The sequence below is a fragment of the Neodiprion fabricii genome, chromosome 5 (assembly GCF_021155785.1).
Source record: "Neodiprion fabricii isolate iyNeoFabr1 chromosome 5, iyNeoFabr1.1, whole genome shotgun sequence".
Taxonomy (NCBI): domain Eukaryota; kingdom Metazoa; phylum Arthropoda; class Insecta; order Hymenoptera; family Diprionidae; genus Neodiprion; species Neodiprion fabricii.
In genome coordinates this window covers 15,507,987-15,527,398 of record NC_060243.1, presented here as the reverse complement: position 1 = coordinate 15,527,398, position 19,412 = coordinate 15,507,987, and the positions used below count along the sequence as shown (strand labels likewise).

General features: G+C 37.6%; 2 protein-coding genes across 3 annotated transcripts; both read right to left on the bottom strand.

The window, feature by feature from the left end:
- Positions 1–3,137: 3,137 nt before the first annotated feature.
- On the bottom strand, positions 3,138–4,083 carry LOC124181982. The gene has a single exon (XM_046568755.1). The coding sequence runs from the start codon at positions 4,041–4,043 to the stop codon at positions 3,138–3,140; it is 906 nt and encodes a 301-aa protein (XP_046424711.1). The 5' UTR covers positions 4,044–4,083.
- Positions 4,084–5,654: 1,571 nt separating this feature from the next.
- On the bottom strand, positions 5,655–9,040 carry LOC124182987 (peptidyl-prolyl cis-trans isomerase NIMA-interacting 4). 2 transcript variants are annotated; one of them, XM_046570885.1, is made up of 3 exons: positions 8,937–9,040; positions 8,193–8,312; positions 5,655–5,897 (listed from the first exon to the last, which is right to left on the bottom strand). In XM_046570885.1, exons 1-3 carry the CDS (start codon positions 8,964–8,966, stop codon positions 5,739–5,741), a joined length of 309 nt encoding a protein of 102 aa, XP_046426841.1. In that variant the 5' UTR covers positions 8,967–9,040; the 3' UTR covers positions 5,655–5,738. The 2 variants fall into 2 exon arrangements, with proteins under 2 accessions (XP_046426841.1, XP_046426840.1); XM_046570884.1 differs by lacking the exon at positions 8,937–9,040 and adding an exon at positions 8,760–8,930.
- Positions 9,041–19,412: the final 10,372 nt, after the last annotated feature.

The following is a 19,412-nucleotide window of genomic DNA, read 5'->3' as shown; positions in this document are numbered from 1 at the left end:
GCTCCTTTGCGGTGACAGTCGGTACTGCCGATCCGGGTGCCACAGGTACTCCCTCTCCAGTGTCTCTGACTTGTGAGGAGAAAGACACTTTCTTTTTACCTGCTGCTGTTGGTTGCTGATTTTCTTGTGACACCTCGTCGTTGGAGTAATGCGCAGGTTTCAAGCGCTCGATGTTTATATTTTTATGTTCACCGTTTACATTTATCTTGTAAACTTTTTCGGTGATTCGTTCAATCACCTCATGTGGGCCACTGTAAGGCGGTTCAAGTGGTGCTTTTACATGGTCGGTTCTAACGAACACATGTGAGGAGTTTTCGATGTTTTTCAGGTGGAATAACCCTGGTTTATTGTGGTGAGAGGTCGGCGTTGAACGTATTCCTCTCATCAACTCCCGGTGTCGTTCAACAAATGCTTGCGGGTTTGCCTTTGGGTCTTGGTGAACGAAAAATCCCCCTGACACACGTAGAGTTGTCTCGTATAACATTTCAGCTGGTGAGGCTTTTAAATCTTCTTTAAAACTGTTACGAAGACCGAGCATGACACTAGGTAAGCTTTGCGTCCATGGTGTATCAGGTTTGCACATCAGGGCTGCTTTTAAGGTCCGGTGCCATCTTTCGATGATGCCATTTGCTGCAGGGTGGTATGCTGTTGTTCTGACTTTTGTTGCTCCGGTGAACATGGTGAGCGCCTTGAATAGGGCGGATTCAAATTGTGTTCCTTGGTTAGTCGTAATCGTCAGAGGTGTGCCGTAGAGAGCTATCCAGTTATTGAGAAGTGCCTTTGCTACTGTTTCTGCTGTCATGTCTTTCATAGGAACTGCGACTGGCCAGCGTGAAAATCTGTCGATTATTGTCAGACAATAACGGTAACCGTCGACCTCAGGGAGGACGATGATGTCAATATTTATGTGATTAAACCTTGAGTCGGGAACTTCAATGCTTGTGTGAGGTAGTCTATTGTGGCGTTGAACTTTTGCTTTTTGACACACTATACAATCTCTGGACCATTTTAGCGCGTCTTTTTTAATTCCAGGCCAAATATACTTCTCTTTTATCAGCTTGCTGGTGTTCCTGCCGCTTGGATGTGATAGACCATGTATTACATCGAGTGCGACTTTCCTCAGTTCAACTGGTATATACGGTCTTACTGTTCCCGTGGATATATCGCAATATACTGGAGTGTCAGGTTCGACGTTCAATCGGTGCATATTTAGTGATCTATTTGATCTGATGATGTTTTGCAGTTCTTCATCGTTTTCCTGAGCAACTCTAATAGTTTCAGCGTCGAGACGAGTTGGCATGTTAATTACATTGACACGCGAGCGCGCGTCAGCCACCACATTTTCTTCACCCTTCACGTATCGCAGATCAGTTGTGAACTGGGAAATGTAACAGAGTTGGCGAGCTTGTCTCGGAGATGCTTTGTGTGGCTTTTGGTGAAAAGCGTATGTGAGTGGTTTGTGGTCAGTCTTGATCATGAAGTTACGACTTTCCAAAATGTCTTGAAAGTATTTGATCGCTGCGTAGATCGCTAACAACTCACGATCATAGGTACTGTATCTTGTTTCGGTGTCACTCAGCTTCCTTGAGAAAAATCCTACCGGTGACCAGCTTCCGTCGACGAACTGTTCCAATGCGGCTCCGATACCTGTGTCCGATGCATCCGTAATTAAAGCGAGTGGTGCTGTGTTTGATAAAAACTTGGTCAGCGCTATAGATGCTATGCTGTCTCTGCACTTCTCAAACGCTCCTTCTGCTTCCGGAGTCCATTGTATGATCCGGCGATCATTTTTCTTAGAATCTTTCAGGTATTGATTTAGTGGTGCTTGCATTTGTGCTGCATGCGGTACTAGGCGACGGTAATAGTTTATTGAGCCTAAGAAAGTTCTCAACTCCCTAATAGTCTTGGGTTTTGCGTAGTTTTTTATGGCTTCTACACGCTCTTGCGGGGGTTTATAACCGTCCTTGTTGATCGTGTAGCCGAGGTATGTCACTTCTTCTTTCCCAATCGTGCATTTACTGAGATTAATGACATATCCGTGTTTTCGCAGTCGCTCGAACAAAATCCTCGTGTGTTTCAGGTGTTCTTCGTGATTCTTTGATTTTATAATTATGTCGTCGACAAATGCTTCAGCGAAATCCAAGTCTCTCAGAATCTCGTCAATATTGCGTTGAAAAGTCTGTCCTGCGTTGCGCATCCCGTACGGCGAATAGAGATGTTCAAATAAGCCAAACGGTGTCGTTATTGCTGTTTTTCGACGTGTTCCTCTGCCACCGGGGTCAAGCTGTATGCTTTCTCCATGTCATACACTGATAGCACCGTTGTCTCAGGCGGCAGTTGGATTAGGTTCTGTATCGATGGTGGTGAGTAGTTATCTGGGATAGTTTGCTCATTTACTTTTCGGTAGTCCCCGCATAATCTCCACTCACCTGATTTTTTTGGACGGAGTAAAATTGGACTCGCCCATGGACTCTTTGACGGATGGATGACTCCTTCTTTCAGCATTTTGTTAATTTCCTTTTTTGCTGCTTCCAGTTTCTCCCCAGCTAGTTTCCGAGGACGTTCTCGTACAGGTTAACCTGTTGTGTGGATATAGTGCGCAAACTTTGGGTCAATGTCCTTCCTTGATCTCGTTCTCGGTTTCGTTATGTCAATAAATTCCTCTAGGAGGTCTTTGTATTTCTGTGAATATTCATTTTGAGGTAGTTGACTATCACAGAGTGTGGAGATACCGTATTCGGATGCTTGTTTGAGTTCACCCGGTACTTCTAAAGATGTCTTTGGGTCTATCAGTCTTCTTCTCTTGAGATCGATTAGTAATCCATAATGAGCGATCAGATCAGCTCCTATGATTGGAGATTTAACATCAGCTATGATGAAATTCCAGTCAATATCTCGTCGGACTCCTAAGTTTAATGTGATATGACGTTGTCCGTAAGTGTTTATCACAGTTGAATTTGCGGCATACAGTTTTTGCGATGTTTGACTAGCTTTGTTTTTGATAGTCGTACGTGGTATGACAGATACGACGGATCCCGAGTCTATCAAAAACTTTTGGTTGGTTGTTTTATCGTATACGTGGAGGCGTAATTCACGATTTATTGCACTGTCGCCCCTGGCCTCCGTAGACAACAGTGTTACAAGTTTCCCGGTTGATGGTTCGGGTTTTTTGGACACCATGGTCTGTGACATTTGTACGCAGCGTCCCCGAACTTATGATGATAATAGCATTTACCATCTGGGTATCGAGGGCGTGATCTTGATCGTGAACGTGGTCTGGTTCCTTGTGACTTGGTCTTGTTTGTTTCACGTAGGTCGTTGATGCTGATCTGTATATCACTAATCATTTTTTCAATTTTGTCTAGTCTCTCATCGTGTTGTTTGTCTGCCGAGTTTTTAATTGCGCAAACTCCTTGAGAGTTTGTAGTGTTTACAGCTGTGACATAACCGCCCGCAAATTCCATCAGCTTGTCAGCCATCTCCGCTAGCTTATTCAGGTCTACGTCGTGTGCCACTAGTAGAATGTTTGTGACGTTCTGTGGTAGCAGACTCATCCATTTTGTTCTTAGTAGACTGTCGGTTGCTTCATTCTTGCCTAAATCTCGCATTTTACGCAGTAGCTGAGATGGTTTCTTGTAACCGAGCTCGACCTCGGACAGGAGTCGGTGCAGTTGGCGTTCTGATGATTCAGAGAAACGTTTTATTAGTGTTTCTTTCAACCGTGTGTATGACTGGTCATCTACTGGTTGTTCGATGATATCGGAAATCTCGTCCACTGCTTGTTGATCGAGAATTTCCATAACTGCGTCGTATTTTGTTCTTTCCGTGCGAACGTTTCGCTTACGAAATATTGATTCAATCTGCGTGAACCATAGCTGGGGCTTGCTTTTCCAGAAGGGAGGTAGCTTGTACATAGCAATAGTTGCGATGTCAACTTGTGCGTTACCTGGTAATTGTCCGATGTTAGCTAGTGGATCAACTACCTGTTGTTGATTTGGTACGGCCAGGTTTGCTGTTCTCAACCGTTCCATTTCCGCTTGCATATCTGCGAGCTGCTTCTGAAGATTTTCTATCTTGTCTTGATCAGTCTCAGACATTTTTATTTTTGTAATAGTTTTCCTCGGGGTCACCACTGTAGGGATTGTGTTAGGCGGGGTTATACACACACCAACGACGAATACCTAGTTATGTATAAATATTATATATCTATTCAATGTCTTAAAACTATTACAGCCCAATGATCACTATTTGTCTGAACTTTGACCACGTGCTACAGCTGTAGCCTTTGTTTTGCTAATGGCGTCGATGAAATCAGTTTTCACGGCCAACGTCTGTTTCCGCCGACTCCGCTGCTGCTGGTTGTCGCCACCGCCTTGAGCACTGACGTGCTCCCTTGCGGTGACAGTCGGTACTGCCGATCCGGGTGCCAAAATATCATTTTTGTTTTAAATTAGCGAATCGCGTCCTTCCCTCTCTCTCTCTCTCCTCAAATCACCTACCCTCTCTCCGCAATACTGAACGAGCAGATGCATAGCGATAAAACCGAGAAAGGTAAAGTTCGAGTAGAAATCTGTGCAGTGATGCACAAAAATGCACCTGGCGTTCAACCACTTTAATTACGTCTTAACATTTGACCAGGGCTCATCGCGGGTGCCAAATTATTGTACATCTGGATTCGCGGTCGTCTGTTACTCCGGATTGGTGATCGCGTAGAGAAATTTAGGTTACAACTGTAATAGCAACTCTTTCTATCACAGGACTTGTCTTAGGGTTGTTATTGCGCGATAAAAAAGTATTAACTGAATCTAAAGGTTAGTAGTGGGATAATTTAGGCTGATGGTAAAGATTTAGTACTCACGAAGAATGCTTTGATTTTTCTGAAATTGCCGTGAAAAAGCGGCAGGGTCTAAACGTCGAGTTAGAAGATAGGTAGTAGCTTGGGGTGGGCCAAAGGATGGTTTACGACGAGGGTGAAGACTGGGTATGGGTTTCTGAAATTATATTTTGATGTTTAAGTGTTTCCAGAAAACAATTCAGCCAGGTATAAAGTGAAGGAAGGGTCCTGGACGAGTGTAAAGACAAATTCATTTCACGGTTTTGTCATTCCATGGATTCTCAAATCACATGTAACAGTCGTCTCAATTACCGTTCAAATGAATGTTCGAAATTTGAGACACTTCTTCAGAATTTTGCATATATGTGCAGTTAAATTTTGATATGCTTGTCGTGTACTCTTCAATATTCCGATCTATGTATATTGACAGATGAGACTGGTCCCATAGTTGATCAGCGTATTTTAATTCCTAAGAGCTCTCTTTTTGTATTCAACAGTTATCTTGCATTGTTAAGAATATAAATAATGGATTTTTCTATTCTGATTTACTGTGTCATTATCAGCATCAAACCGTGAGTCTAAGATCTCTGGCAATACTTCGAAAATGGATATATATCGTGCAGCTGCCAAGACAAAATGTTTTCCATCGACGTTCAGTGACATTCTTATCACAATACCTATAAAAAACGGGAATAAACACATTTCTTGAAATTTTCAGGAATGATGAATTAAAAATTCTGGTGGGATGTATGAAGGACTTTCTTTTATGATTCAATTGCAGGAAATATGAAGGGTTTAAAGATTTACACATCACGCAATGTTCGTTCATAAGTGGAAAAATTAAACAGTTTTATTTATGAATATTGAAAGCTGAGTGTATACAGGGAAGTTATTTTACATCTTGCTATTTTTTTCCTTCAACCATGATTATGTGGTACCCAAATTTCGTTTTAACCGGTGGGTCAGTGTATACTGGAGTACCAATACTCGATATGGGCAATGCAAAAGCTGCCTCTTGAAACGGCCCAACCATAGAGCCGCGAGTCATCCAGCCCAGATCTCCCTAAATTCAGTCAATCATTAGTGAACTTTTCTGATACAAAAAATTCTTGGTCACAAATTCAAAAACACGGAATTCAAATCATTCGTAGTTGCTAATTAACCAGCCATCAAGCATTGGTGTAGGTTTATACATTACAGATGCACAAGCAGGTGACCGAAAACGTGAATGAATTTTGGGAATTTATACATCGACAATCAATTATTCGGTTCGATTGACGTTTGGTTTATTCATATCTTGATTGCATGGAATATTATAGAAAAGTGATTCTCTCGTTTTTCACATAATGTGATTTTTTGTACCGGAAAAAACTTCTTTAAACTTGTACTTATTGGATGAATTCAATCAATTGTAGCTGCCGTTCGACGAATAGAAAAAATACATAATGATTATGTACAATTAGGCTAACGATAAACCAATATATCACAACTATACAAATTTCCCATGGAAGACAAAAATTTCGAAGTATGGGATGGTGAAGAAATCGGTATTCAAATGCTAGTTTATAAGTCTATTTACTAGTAAATCATCTTATAATTAGTAAATTTAGCCATAGTTAATAGTTTGACATTAATCTGGTCTTTTTGTAGTGTGAACAACCTCAAGTCTTATCTTTAGTTTTTTAATAATTTGGTAATACTAATTCATGACTATTATTATGACTATAATTTGATTGACCTAATTTTTCAATTTCGCTGAATATAATACTAACTCAGCTTTAAAATAGTGGCCTGCAGTTGCAGTTCTTGAGGAAAAGAGGCACGTGAAGGCAATATTCCGAAACAGTAGGAAAATAGAAACATTAGTGTCACAATGGAAAGCCTTCTAGTACCTAAAAAAGTAACGAGCTTAATGTAAGAAGAATTATTAGAATATCACTTATACATTTGGAACTGTCAACGAATATATGATGATTATTCTTCTATCTAAGTACTCATGAAAACTTATGAGCTCATTGTGAGAAATAAAACTCGATTTTTCCTGACACTTTTGGTCATAGTACGGCGAACGTCAGCTAGCTTTGTGACACTAACTTCAAAATGGTATATATCCTACTTGGGCCGTAAAATCTTACGACTGAGGTGCGAACAACATTTTTTAATCGAGTATACCGTATACGTAAAGTATCCGCCTTTTCGGTAGTCTTTTTTCGGCCGTACAGTTGAACCTTATTGTTAGGCTTACAAAAGTACGACTTTACGACCGATACAGTATTACCGTACATTTGTGGACAAAATTATCAAGTATTATTTACTTGAGGTTCCGAGTATTCATTTGAATGAAAATTCCGCGGCTTCTATAGCACAATTGATTCTTAACAGAATTTTTCGCTAACTATGGCAAAAAGTTACCTACTTTTAACAATTCCTGATAAAACAGCCCTAGCCAACGAGAAAGCTCTATAAAACAACGATGTAAGTCCATTTATAGTCTCGAACATATGAACATTCGGAACACAGAGCACATTGAATATTGAAGTTCGACACTCGTATGAAAAAAGTATGTGGTCTCTGTAGATAGACGTAATTTTTCTTAGGGTGTAAAATACTGTTCGAGGCCAACAAACTTGCCTGCCTAGTTTGAATTTTCCTTGTCTACCGCCACCTTGACTGAATATTCTTTGGGTAGTAAACTACAAAGCCTTGGGATTAAATAAAATTCTTTAATATTTCATCACCACTGGAATGTTAATATTGGTTCCAAATCGAATTTTTTTTACCACAGCACCCAGTAAAGATTCACGAGTCAGGACGAGTGAAACTTGAAGAGTTGCTTCTTTGCACTGAAAATCTAAGCTTTGGATTCTTTTTCACTGTCAATGAAGAGAATGTCAAAGGATAGATGATAATATTTGACTCAAGACCTCAAAATTAATTCTTTGCAATGATTCAGCTTCTGTTTAATAATTCATGCTGCATTCATAGATAAGAAAGTAGACACACAGATCTTAGACCTTTAATAAAAAGTTCAGAAATGGACCTTGAGTAACTAACAAACCATAAATTTGAAACTTTCCATTCTGTAATTTCAAACATCTATTACAGATAATTGAAATAATTTTGGAAGATAAGAACTTCTTTCAGATAAAAGTGGGTTTGCTAAATAGAGAACTAGTTAATAAAATAAGGTTGAAGTTACTGACGTAAACATGAGAGAACTTTTATTTTTTTAAATCATTTCTTGAAGTTTTTGAATGTCTGAATGAGTTGAATGTGCAAAATGTGCATGATACTTTTGGTTTCATTTGTACGTTTTAGTGAATTTCAAACATTTTCATGAAAAGGATTTAATGCTTACACCAGAGCGAGCTTTGTCTTCACTGTAGGTAGCGGCTACTTCGTTGAATTTTTGGCCAGCTTTGAGTTTGTCCATTGCCTCTAGAACCTTGGATTGTTTTTCACAGAGAATGTGCCTTACCTGGGATGATATTCATTGGTGCATATATTAAATAGGTATTAATATATTATACATACACACGACAATTAATTACACAGTGATATACTATACAAATATACAGCAGTTCATTTTGAATGATTATTTAATTTGTGGTATCTATGCACATCTTGTGATTTGAGAGCCTTCGTCAAATTACTGACATGAATACATAACCAGCGATCAGATAGCTTGCACATTCATTTCTATTGAAAATCCACTTGTGTGATATTCACGTTCATTAGTAATTGAAATTCACTATTCTGATTATTTTGTAATATATGATTATTTTATACTATATGATTATTTTGTCTTGTAAGTCTTCTCAAGTGAACATTTGAGATTGTAAGATTCATTGAATTGCTAGTCTAGATGTCAGTCGTACGAAAAAAAAAAATGCGCCATTTATTGTGAATTGGTTAATATAATCACTTTGATTGCGGCCCCCCCTTTTTTATTGCTATCTCCCTTCTCGCCTTCATTTCCTCCCTTCGATTTTCCAGCAGCATTTTTTTTTGGAGGCATTATAATGATTTACACACCACAAAACAAAAACTTAATACAAGACCTATATCACTCCAGTATAACCTCTAACTGCTTTAAACATACATTGTTCGCATGTGATGATACCATAGGCATAGAGCACACGGGTGCGTTCCAAAACTAACTGACGACGCTGAAAATTCCCTAGGCAGGGGCAGTGCTGCTCAAGGGTGTGTTCCGACCACGGTCGTATACACGGGTCTGGGCACAACTAGACCCTTCCTATATAACGCAGCGTGACCGTTGTAACATCCGACCAAAACGTCGGTATGCTTTATGGACTATTATTATTGCATGTCACTTTTATCAACTAACCAAACTGGAAGTACGCAAATCTTGTAACCATAAGGCACCAAAACAGCTGTCTAAGTATTTGGAATATCCTTAGATGAAAATAACTATGAAATTCACTAACCAGAGGTTAAATACCATGTTACGAGACTCTCGCACTACAAAGAGCTATAATATTATTGTACATTATTATATACCATTATCATATTAACACCATAATTAACTAACACCATTATATCCAATTATTATATAACACTCAACAATGCCATTTGCGCATTCGGAGCTGAGAGCTACACTATAAGCAATTTATGCTATACCATATAGCCTGGAGTATACAAGACTCTAATACCATAGATATGTGTATAAGCTATATAATGTAAAGATAGATGCACTGCTGCAATAATTCATAAAACCAAAGACTGCAAAACTTTTAAAACCGTGAATACCAATTATCCAGCATGAATTATACTTTCCTCCGTAACGCCGTATTGTAGGCAACACGTGCAGCGTTTTGAAAGCAATGCAGATCTCTAATGTGGAGCCATACAGAGCCCCATCTGGAGAACACATTAGGAAACTTAACGATGAAACGATTGAAGGTAAATCAACTCACGGATTGATTCTGTAAGGCGAAACAACCAAACAGAATTATAATAAATATATCAATACACTAACAATCAACCCTTTTAAGTGAACAAAGCTTGTACCAGTTTTGAGCTAAAACATAAGAAAACACATCCCTAGCTCCTTACAGGTATTGTACGACACCAAGAAATAAACTCAAAGATGTATACGTGGCAACGCCCAGTAACAGGCAACCAACAAACATGAGAACAACATCCTAATACTTTCCAAGCCGATCTATATCAATATAAGAATTAATAATTACAGAAGAGAATTATATACGAAAGCATATATGTAAACCTGCTCTAAAACTACGAATTATCAAATTGTTAAATACCCTAAACCTGTTGAGATTGTTATAACACAAACACCTAAAAATACTCGTAGCAGCGCAATCCTAATAATATTAAGCAAATAGCAACTATGTCTCATAAACAATCGCTATTGTACTACAGGCGAATAACGATAGTAATCAATTATGATACATATGCAATTCTACATATTTACACGCTATAAAACGAACAAAACGACAAGTAACCGATATGGTAATCTTAATACATAGACTTTATAACGAACAGGATAGTAAGAATATTTAAGAAGTAAACTACAACTAGAACCCAGCGCATCGTGAACCCGAAAATACACACGGCACTCACGTCCACCACGAAACATGGGTCACCTTTAGCGCACGTGCACTGAGATCACCATATTAGGAAATAGCTGCTAAAACCGGCCCAGGTCCTATCGTCCACAGGGGGAAAGAAGCACGGTAGCCAAGGGGGGCTTGCTGCCCCAACATCAAACCCACGCAGAGTGGAAAATTACAGCGCAATGACCCTACGCCTATATAACCGCACCAACACAGCGTTATACCATATGTAAAAAGCTTGCAATATAGTAATAGTTAAAGAGCTAAGAGCACGGGCGAACATGCGGCGAAGATGTCGTGCCATAATTTTAATTCCTAGAAAAAGGGGGATGGTGCGCAGAAGTTGACAAAAGCTAAAGAAGAGGATTGTTCTGCGCAGTGATCGATACCCATAAAAACGGCGACCGATCATCGGATCGTCCTCTTGGTTGCAACCGCTAGATTCGTTATCTTCTCCCGGTACAGTCTCGCGGCGAAATCCTTTTGCCTTATGCATTCAAACTTTTCCTACGACGTTACTCTTTCCCAAAATCCATCAAGCTTTCAACTCCATTTTGGCACATTAATTTAAGATCTTACATCTAAGTAACCCCGTTGTTTGTGACTTGAAATATCGAACTTATAAAATAAATCCAAGTTAATCAAAGTATCCAAATATATTAAAATCAGTTATTCCGTTGAATCCTCTCACCAATCTACGCTGCAATTCAACATATATAGATTATTCTCAAATGGTAAGACAACTAATTAAATCTTTCATCCAATAATTACTCTTTCCTCGGTTCGTTCGATTAAAGCGATAGAATGACCGTTGTCCGGTGTATTTCAATACTTTATCGGTAATTAGTGACCCAAACTACTGATGTGAGTCTAACTGTAGCTGTGTGAATGATTCCAGTGTGTAACATCTGGAAATTTCCACCAGGTACCGTACCGACGTCACACCGTGTTCAAGCCTGTGTTTCTCAATTTGTGCACCAAAGACCGGAGCGCTACAATCTCCGAGGCCGGTGTGCAACAAAGAGAGGAATATAGGGCAGCCGTCTGTTTCTCCGTGCGCTTGCGTGCTAGGCTTGCAGATTTGTATGATGTTTTGATGGGTTATTTATTCTAATTCAGATCATAATTAAGACTCATAATAACAAAAAGGTTACTACAAGTGCATCAATAGTAAATTGAATTCAACCCGTAAAATCGAATCGCGAATTGAGTGAACTGGCGAAAGAGGTTAACGGGTTGTAAATAAAGAAACAGTTGCCGCACATGCGTACTAAGTAGGCTCCTCCCTCACTAGCGCTAGCGGCGAAAATTTACAACATCGGCTTCATTTTCGATCACGGTTTTACAGCCGGAGTGCTCAGACCTGACGTTAGCTGACAGCAGAGATGATCTCTGGCTCACAGCACTAAAAACTCCCTAGGACAGAGGCTAAGTTAATCACGAACTCGGAAGCATAAGAGATGAAAGACTGTTCACAACACTGGGAGCTAATATCGGAATGCACCCTCAAGAATTCGACAGCGCAAAAAAAAAAAAATGAAAGATTACTGACAGTACTGGGAGCTTATTTCACCATGCACCTTAATGTTATGTCCTAAATGAACGGATAAGTCACTAGAATCCGCGTACCGGTGATTTCATCCAGTCGTATTTTTACGAAATGGTGGATACGTCCGGTATCTGCATATTATAACATTCTGTTTACGGCGTCTGCAGGAGTCGTATATACAAATATGAAATAAAAGGTCCTACAGTGCGAGTATTAATCATGAGTCCTAACGAATGCCATCTTTGGTATTTTTACAATTATACTTGTCGTAGGTGTCTACAACAAGTTCCGTATTCCGCTCCTTCTATTGACATCTCCCTGGCTCCGATGTACCCGAATTCCCGAACGGTAAGCCGCAGGGTCAACTTTCATTTTATGAAGTAATTGGTTATAGGTACAAAATTTAATCTTACATAAGAGCTAATCGTATAAATTATATTTATATTTAATGATACGAAAGCTTCATCTAAACAGAAAAATCGAGCCGAACAGCACAAATATGTATCTGCTCCGTTATATCGTTATGTACAATTTCGCCACGGAAAGTTGGATAGACAGAGAGAAACCTTCTGGGATAGTTTCTCACCTGTTTAATAATCCTACAAATTTTACGACCCATGGTGTTGGGTGAGCACCGTTTGCACTGCTGGCCGCGCACCTCAAACTGAGCAGCGAACAAAAAAGAGTCTGCGGGCATGACTGGCAGTGTAAAAAGTGCTCGTCTAACACCGTGAATTGTAAAATTTCCATATCGAATACGTTGATTGAGGATATACCTATAAAGACTGATAGCCTTGGCCGTATTCGACGGTCTCTTCTTTTTGATAAATTCCTTCAAAATGATAGGATCGTACGCGCAGAACGTAGTTCCTGCTGTGCGAGACCGTTCGAATCAGTAGGTTATAGAAGCTGTGAAAATGAGCGTATTTTTGAAGCTGCGCATCCGATGGTCTATTCCAAAACATTGGGACGTCAATCTTTGAACACGTGTTCTCCGCGTTAACGAATATGCAAACAGCAGCTGCATGTTTGCAATACCCTTTTCCACCTTTGCAACTGCTGCATACGATATTACTGACAGTTCGGTCGGCGTTTAGCTTCAAAGTAAAGAAACAAAAAAATCGCTACAGAAAATAAACTAAAGCCACCGAAGAAAAGAAACCAATACAAAAAGCTTTTTTCGATACAATACTCGTTAAGTTTTGGCGTTTAATGTGCACAAGCAACTCGCCAATTGTTTTTAAGGTTATTTTTTTTCCATGCCTTACCTCAATTGTTACTTGGTAACGATTTTCATGTTTTTTTTTTACTTTCTGCCCCTGGCGTTTCCCTTAAGGGGTTAGGTGGGTTTCAAAAGCTCAAAATAGGTACATTTTTATGATTTTTTTTTGACTTAATCAACAGAATATTTCATTCCATCAATTTAACAAATAAAACATACTTATTTTATAAGTAGTTTGTGAAATTTTCATTGAAAAATTTTGAAAATTAAGGCGTGGACACGTCGTCTGCTATGACCCCTCAAAAAAAAGTTCTCTCGGCGTAGTCAGGATAACTCATGACAGATTCATCTAAAATGCAAAAACCAGAAATTTTCTATTAGTAGATGCTTAAAACTCGTGCTTGGACGATGGAAAAAAAAAAAAAAAATTACATTTTTGGCGGCGTTGAAAACAAAAAAACCCTTATTTTGAGTAAAATTTGTACCCTTCATGGCCTTGAAAAATTACTTGGAATAGAAAAAAAAAAATTCTTTCGTTCAAGTACGAGATAACGTTATTTTGAAGAAGTGTGCAAAATTTGAAAGAGATCGGTTCATAAGTTTTCGAGAAATCGTGACTACCGATTTCAAAAATGTAGTTTCGAGAAAAACGCGATTGAAGATTTACATTCAAATAACACGTAAATAATCGTACTTACACCGTATAATGATGCAAATCCATATTTTTTCCACGTGCCATCACCTGACACGGTAACATCTGTCGTATCTTCAACATTATTTTCATCACACGTTAATTTTTTTTCTTGATTTGCAGCAGACAACAAAATTGATTCGGCAACAGTTATGACGTACTCATGTATTTTATCAACATAAAAATTGTACGTTGATGCATTCAAGAATGAGAAACTTATATCCATCAAACCACAGAATTTTTTACATCCGGCAAGTCCTAAGCCTAGTATTCGCATCACAAAAATAAACGAACAATAGCTAAGCAGCTGCCTCGATATATCTGCCTCCATATACCTGCGTCACGCTCGGTTATAGCCTGATGGGTGAAACATCCAAAGGCTATATCTCTTAGAATATGACTCGGATCGTTTTAAAATTTTAAAGGAATATTCTCAACATATTCAATTATAAGATAAGCAACAAAAAAAATTCGATTTTTTGAAATTTTGAAACCCACCTAACCCCATAAAACAGTACCAAGTACTCGGCGATATCCTACGTCATAGATTTCCTCTCGTACATCGGATACGTGAAAAGAATTCAATAATTTTTGCCCTTTCGATACACTTTTCTTTCGAAATACATCTAAAACAACCTCCTGAAACCCGCTTCTAATGATAACGACCATTATTTGTAGATTGCATACGAATATTAAAGCTAAAAACGTTATTTAATAAAACAAGTTGTCCCATATGTTACACACACGTATTTCTTTATGGGATATTAGTTTCTGTCACCCCACCGTTTAAATAAAATTTCGGGAGATAGCGCTGCCGCTCCGCGCCAGAGTTACGTGCATAGCGTATGGGACTTGGCGTAATGGAAAATTGGCGAAGTAAATTCATCGTCAAGCAGCGCCCTCTGCATCCTTTCTTACACGCGCAACCCAATACGACAAGGGGTCGGTATGTAGAGGCAACAAGAACTCATGTTACCACCGCTCACCGTGTGTTCCCAGACCAGAATTGGGCAGCAGAAATTACTTTCGTCATTTCATTACCCGTAAATTACAATTACTGTGAATAACTGTAATATTTAGTAACTAATTACAATCGCGGGAAATAATTATAAATTTTGATTTATCAATTACAGTTAGTATAAACAATTGTAATTTTATGAGTATCAATTACAATTACTCGAAATAATTGTAATTTTTTTGTTGTCAATTAAAATTACTTGAAAAAATTGTAATTTTTTTGCTACTAATTACAATTACTTGGAACAATTGTAATTTTTCTGTTATCCATTACAATTAATGGAAATGATTATGTGTTTTTTTCAAATTTCAATTGTTTTTCATAATTTATTTAAACAAATTACCTTTGGAAACGTAATGTCGAATTCTCAACATAATTTCAAATTCCGAAAACATCGGGAACTTCATGGAGCTTACATATTCACATTGACTGGTCAAGCAAATTATTTAAACAAATTAATTTTTCAAAGTAATGTGAAATCCTTGATCAGCTACCCAAAAAACTTTGGTAACCATAGCCCATTCACATATTGACTGTAAAAGACTCGTTTCGATCACACCATTTGAATACTCCAAAAACGGAGTAAATTTATTTGTCTATTTGTTATTATTTCACAGGAATAACGTTAGAGAAAAAAATTCAATTGGACCACATCGTGTGGTTTACAATTACTCAAAAGAATTTTAATAATGTCTGATTTAATTACAATCACTGAGGATAATTGAAATGATTTCTGATTAAATTCCAATCACTGAAAGTAATTTTGATAAACTTTGAATAAATTCAAATTACTCAATGTAATTTTAATGAAATCCAATTCAATTACAATTACTGGAAATAATTTCGATGGACTCTGAGTCAATTACAATTATCAAAAGTAATTTCACTGAACTCCGATTCAATTATTATTACTGGAAATAATTTTAATGGAATTCGATGTCATTAAAAATTATCCTTAGTGATTTGTAATTGTTAATTTTTTATTACAATTTTGCCCAACACTGTCCCAGACAATGCGGAGTCGAATATTATTATGGATATGGAATAACGAACGGGAACAGACTGAAATTTTCATGTAACCCCGTAAGAAGTCCGTACACTTTTCAACCATGCAAATTTATTTGACAATGAGCCAAATTCAGCAATACTAATGCAACTCCATCACATGGACAAAAATATTTTAATCTGAATAGATGCGCAATAAACATACACCTGAGCCACTGTAAATATGGTTAGAAACCGTTTCTTGATGCAATTCTCTATTCGATTCCCAAAACAAGATTGTTCAGAAGGTTATTACCTAAGTAGCCTAGATTATAATTGCCCATATCTGTTCGCTCCATTATACTTTTGTGGCAGAGCCCGCGTTGATTATTACGAATTTCGAGTCTAACAATAAGTATATGTATTCCCGAAAAAGTCGATACTATTTTACCCAGAATTTCAGTTCTCTTCCGGTACCCTCTAATAATAATATTGTGTAATAATTTAAAATCCTGAATTTTACCTGTGGGATAGTGGATAGTTTGTGAATTTTACTTTTCAAAGAAAGTGAACTACATTATTTTATTTTATTTATTTTATTTTATTTTATTTATTTTATTTTATTTATTTTATTTTCTTTATTAAAACCCAACAGCCCAAAGGGCCAATAACAGGGTTACTCAATTTACATAGTCATCGACAGAGACAAAGTTAACATATATTGTTGTTGTATGTTGATTCTATATAAACTAAAATTTCTAATTTAAATATTTGATATAACATATTGATTACATTAGATTTGGATATTGATTCAAATAGCTTAATTTGCGTTTATTAGTGTATTAAGTTATTTATTTATTTAACTGTTTTCGCTTAGTTAAATGAGAGTTGACGCAATAGAGTTGGCCGTGAGGAGCAATAGATATACTAACTATATCAATTTGTAGGAATAGTTCAATTAAATCATCCAGATTGTGCTGTTGTGAAGTGATCATAGACTTACAGGCTATAAGTACACCGCCACCTGATACCCTGGATGCCTCACGTCTATGACACATTTTGATAATAAATGTAACTCTGCTTGAAGGAAGTGTTTAGGATCAAGCAGTGTTCCCTGCTCGATACTGTAGATGTGATTGTTTGTTGATGACTGTCGTTCTGCCATTCCGAGTCACCAGACGAAGATTGGTCTCCCCTTCCGCTACACGTCGTTGAAGTTCGTCACGAGTGGCCTTGTGTTGAGCCTGCTGCATTTGAGTCCGATCTTTCGCTATCACTATGTTGTTCAAGTTCAGATCCGGAGGGAGCTGGTTGGCTTTCTTGTATTTCATGAAGTTCATTATTATTATATCAGAGGAACAATTGTTAACAAATGTGATTTTCAGAGGTCTCGGTTTTTGAAGCGCTGGAGAATATTTACCGATACGAGATTGAGAATATACGGATGAATCAACGTTAAGCGCAGTGCAGAGTCTAGTGGTGAAATCCGAATCTCGGTTAGTTCGGGCTTCTAACTCAGCATCGGATGATTCAGGAACATTGTATAATATCACATTGTTACGCCTGGAGAATCTTTCTTCAACTTCTGCCAAGACAGATTCCTCATTGCCTGGCGGAAATGCGTCAACAGTACTGATCTTGTCTGGATTTATTTTAACTTTGCCTTCTAGCGATTCAACCTCGTTAATAAGATTCTTATTCTCTTCTTATATTTTCTTAAATCTACCATCTGCAGACTCACGCAGAGAATCTACACTCCCTTGTACTTTATCTAACGCAGCTGCGATGTCTGTTTGCAATTTCGTGTTTTCCTCTCTGATAAGTGTACGTAGATCTCCATATGAAAGCGTTTTCTTTGCACCGCAGCATCTTTGAAATGCACCATTTGTTAAAACACTGGTTGCTTTCGCACAACTGGGGTGATATGTAGCATTACACTTAGGACAATCAACACAGTCAGTGACAATGGTGCTAGAGCAGCCACGGCACATACGAGACATGTTAGATGTTTGTAAACAAAGCCGGTCAATAACAAGATGTAGGATGTTTTGCTGTTACCTACAAGTAGACCACGGGTGTCAGCATCAGCCACTATAATGACGTATCATAGTAGAGATATTATAGTTATTATTATTGACTTATTGAGTTACAATTATGGAGAATTAATTAGTTATGCAATGATCCAGATGTATGTTTATATTTCAGATTGATAACAAGGTTTAATTTCACACTTAGAGATCGGATTTAAGCTAGTGGACACATTAATAGTTACACAAGATACGAATTTATCTCAAGGCAACGGTATCAGCACAAGGAACTACACGATGTATCACAGTAGTGTTACTACTTCTAATATAGAATTAATTCGTTATGTAATGTTCCAGGTGTATGTTTATATTACAGAATGATAACAAGGATTAAATTCACACTTGGAAATCAATTTCACGCTAGTGGACGCACTAATAATTACACAAGCTACGGATTTATCACACGGCAATAAAACGTGACTTTACTCTGCCACCATCTTGGCTCGACTTATTATCATCGAGACTTCTTGTAACAAGAACAAAATAATTTTTTATCCTATTTTCACCAAGAAATATTGTCAAAATGTACGCAGTGTGCATAAATTACCAGTCGGAGCGAGAATTTTTGTTACAAGAAGTTTCTCCGTATTTTAATAATGATATAACTAGCAATTTCGTCGTTAATGACGAAAGTTGAAAGTTTACTGAGCGTTGTAGTGTAGAGAAGGTTGAATTTATAAATTCTTATGCATAAACATTAAGCGAAATTATTTATTGACCAATTCGGTAGATAATTAATTACTAGTTAAATGTTGAAAATCCGAGAGACAAAAGTTACAGTATCATTCCAATAGTTGGAACATGCAATCCAAATAAACATAGACAAAAAGTTACATTGATAAATAGTCCCAAATAATAGACGCCAATGAAAAGTAAAATAATAATAATTAATTTTAATAAACATTCATGAAACTTTTTTGAAAAGTAATGTTAATTAATCACAATTTTAAATTGAATCCAAAAAACTAACGACTGATATCACTTAAAGATAGATTTTCCGGATTTTTTTTGTTATCAAATCTTGATCGATTATATACGGATGGTTTCAGTTTGAACAGTATATCGCTTGAATGAATGCGTCAAAGGTCGATACAAGAAGTTTGGACACGTGCAAGTTTTGAAGTACGATATCTGTGTCGAAAAAAAATGGAGAGCAGGACGTAAGACCCTTCGGAAATTTCAAGAGTGTTTTGTTTCCAACAATCCATTGGCCTTTTCTGAGACAAGATTCTCACGTTAACATATCACCAGCAATAGGTTGAAAAACCCCTTTTTTTAATTTTTGTATTATTTTGCAGACCTTTGGGGTAATGAGAGAATGATGTGGGAAATCCCCCGTCTCAAAAATCATAACCTTGCTTTAGAAGTTACTCATTGTTAAACTAATGTGGTTCGAAATGATAGGGAACTTCGAAACTTGCTTCGAG

What these genes read in the sequence shown, in the direction of transcription:
- LOC124182987 (XM_046570884.1), bottom strand. Translation starts at nt 8,852, where the DNA reads ATGCCTCCAAAAAAAAATGCTGCTGGAAAATCGAAGGGAGGAAATGAA. An exon ending in AAGGGGGGGCCGCAATCAAA is followed by an intron (nt 8,313 to 8,759) that starts GTGATTATATTA and finishes ATATCATCCCAG; the next exon opens with GTAAGGCACATTCTCTGTGA. An exon ending in AAGACAAAGCTCGCTCTGGT is followed by an intron (nt 5,898 to 8,192) that starts GTAAGCATTAAA and finishes GACTGAATTTAG; the next exon opens with GGAGATCTGGGCTGGATGAC.
- LOC124181982 (XM_046568755.1), bottom strand. Translation starts at nt 4,043, where the DNA reads ATGCAAGCGGAAATGGAACGGTTGAGAACAGCAAACCTGGCCGTACCA.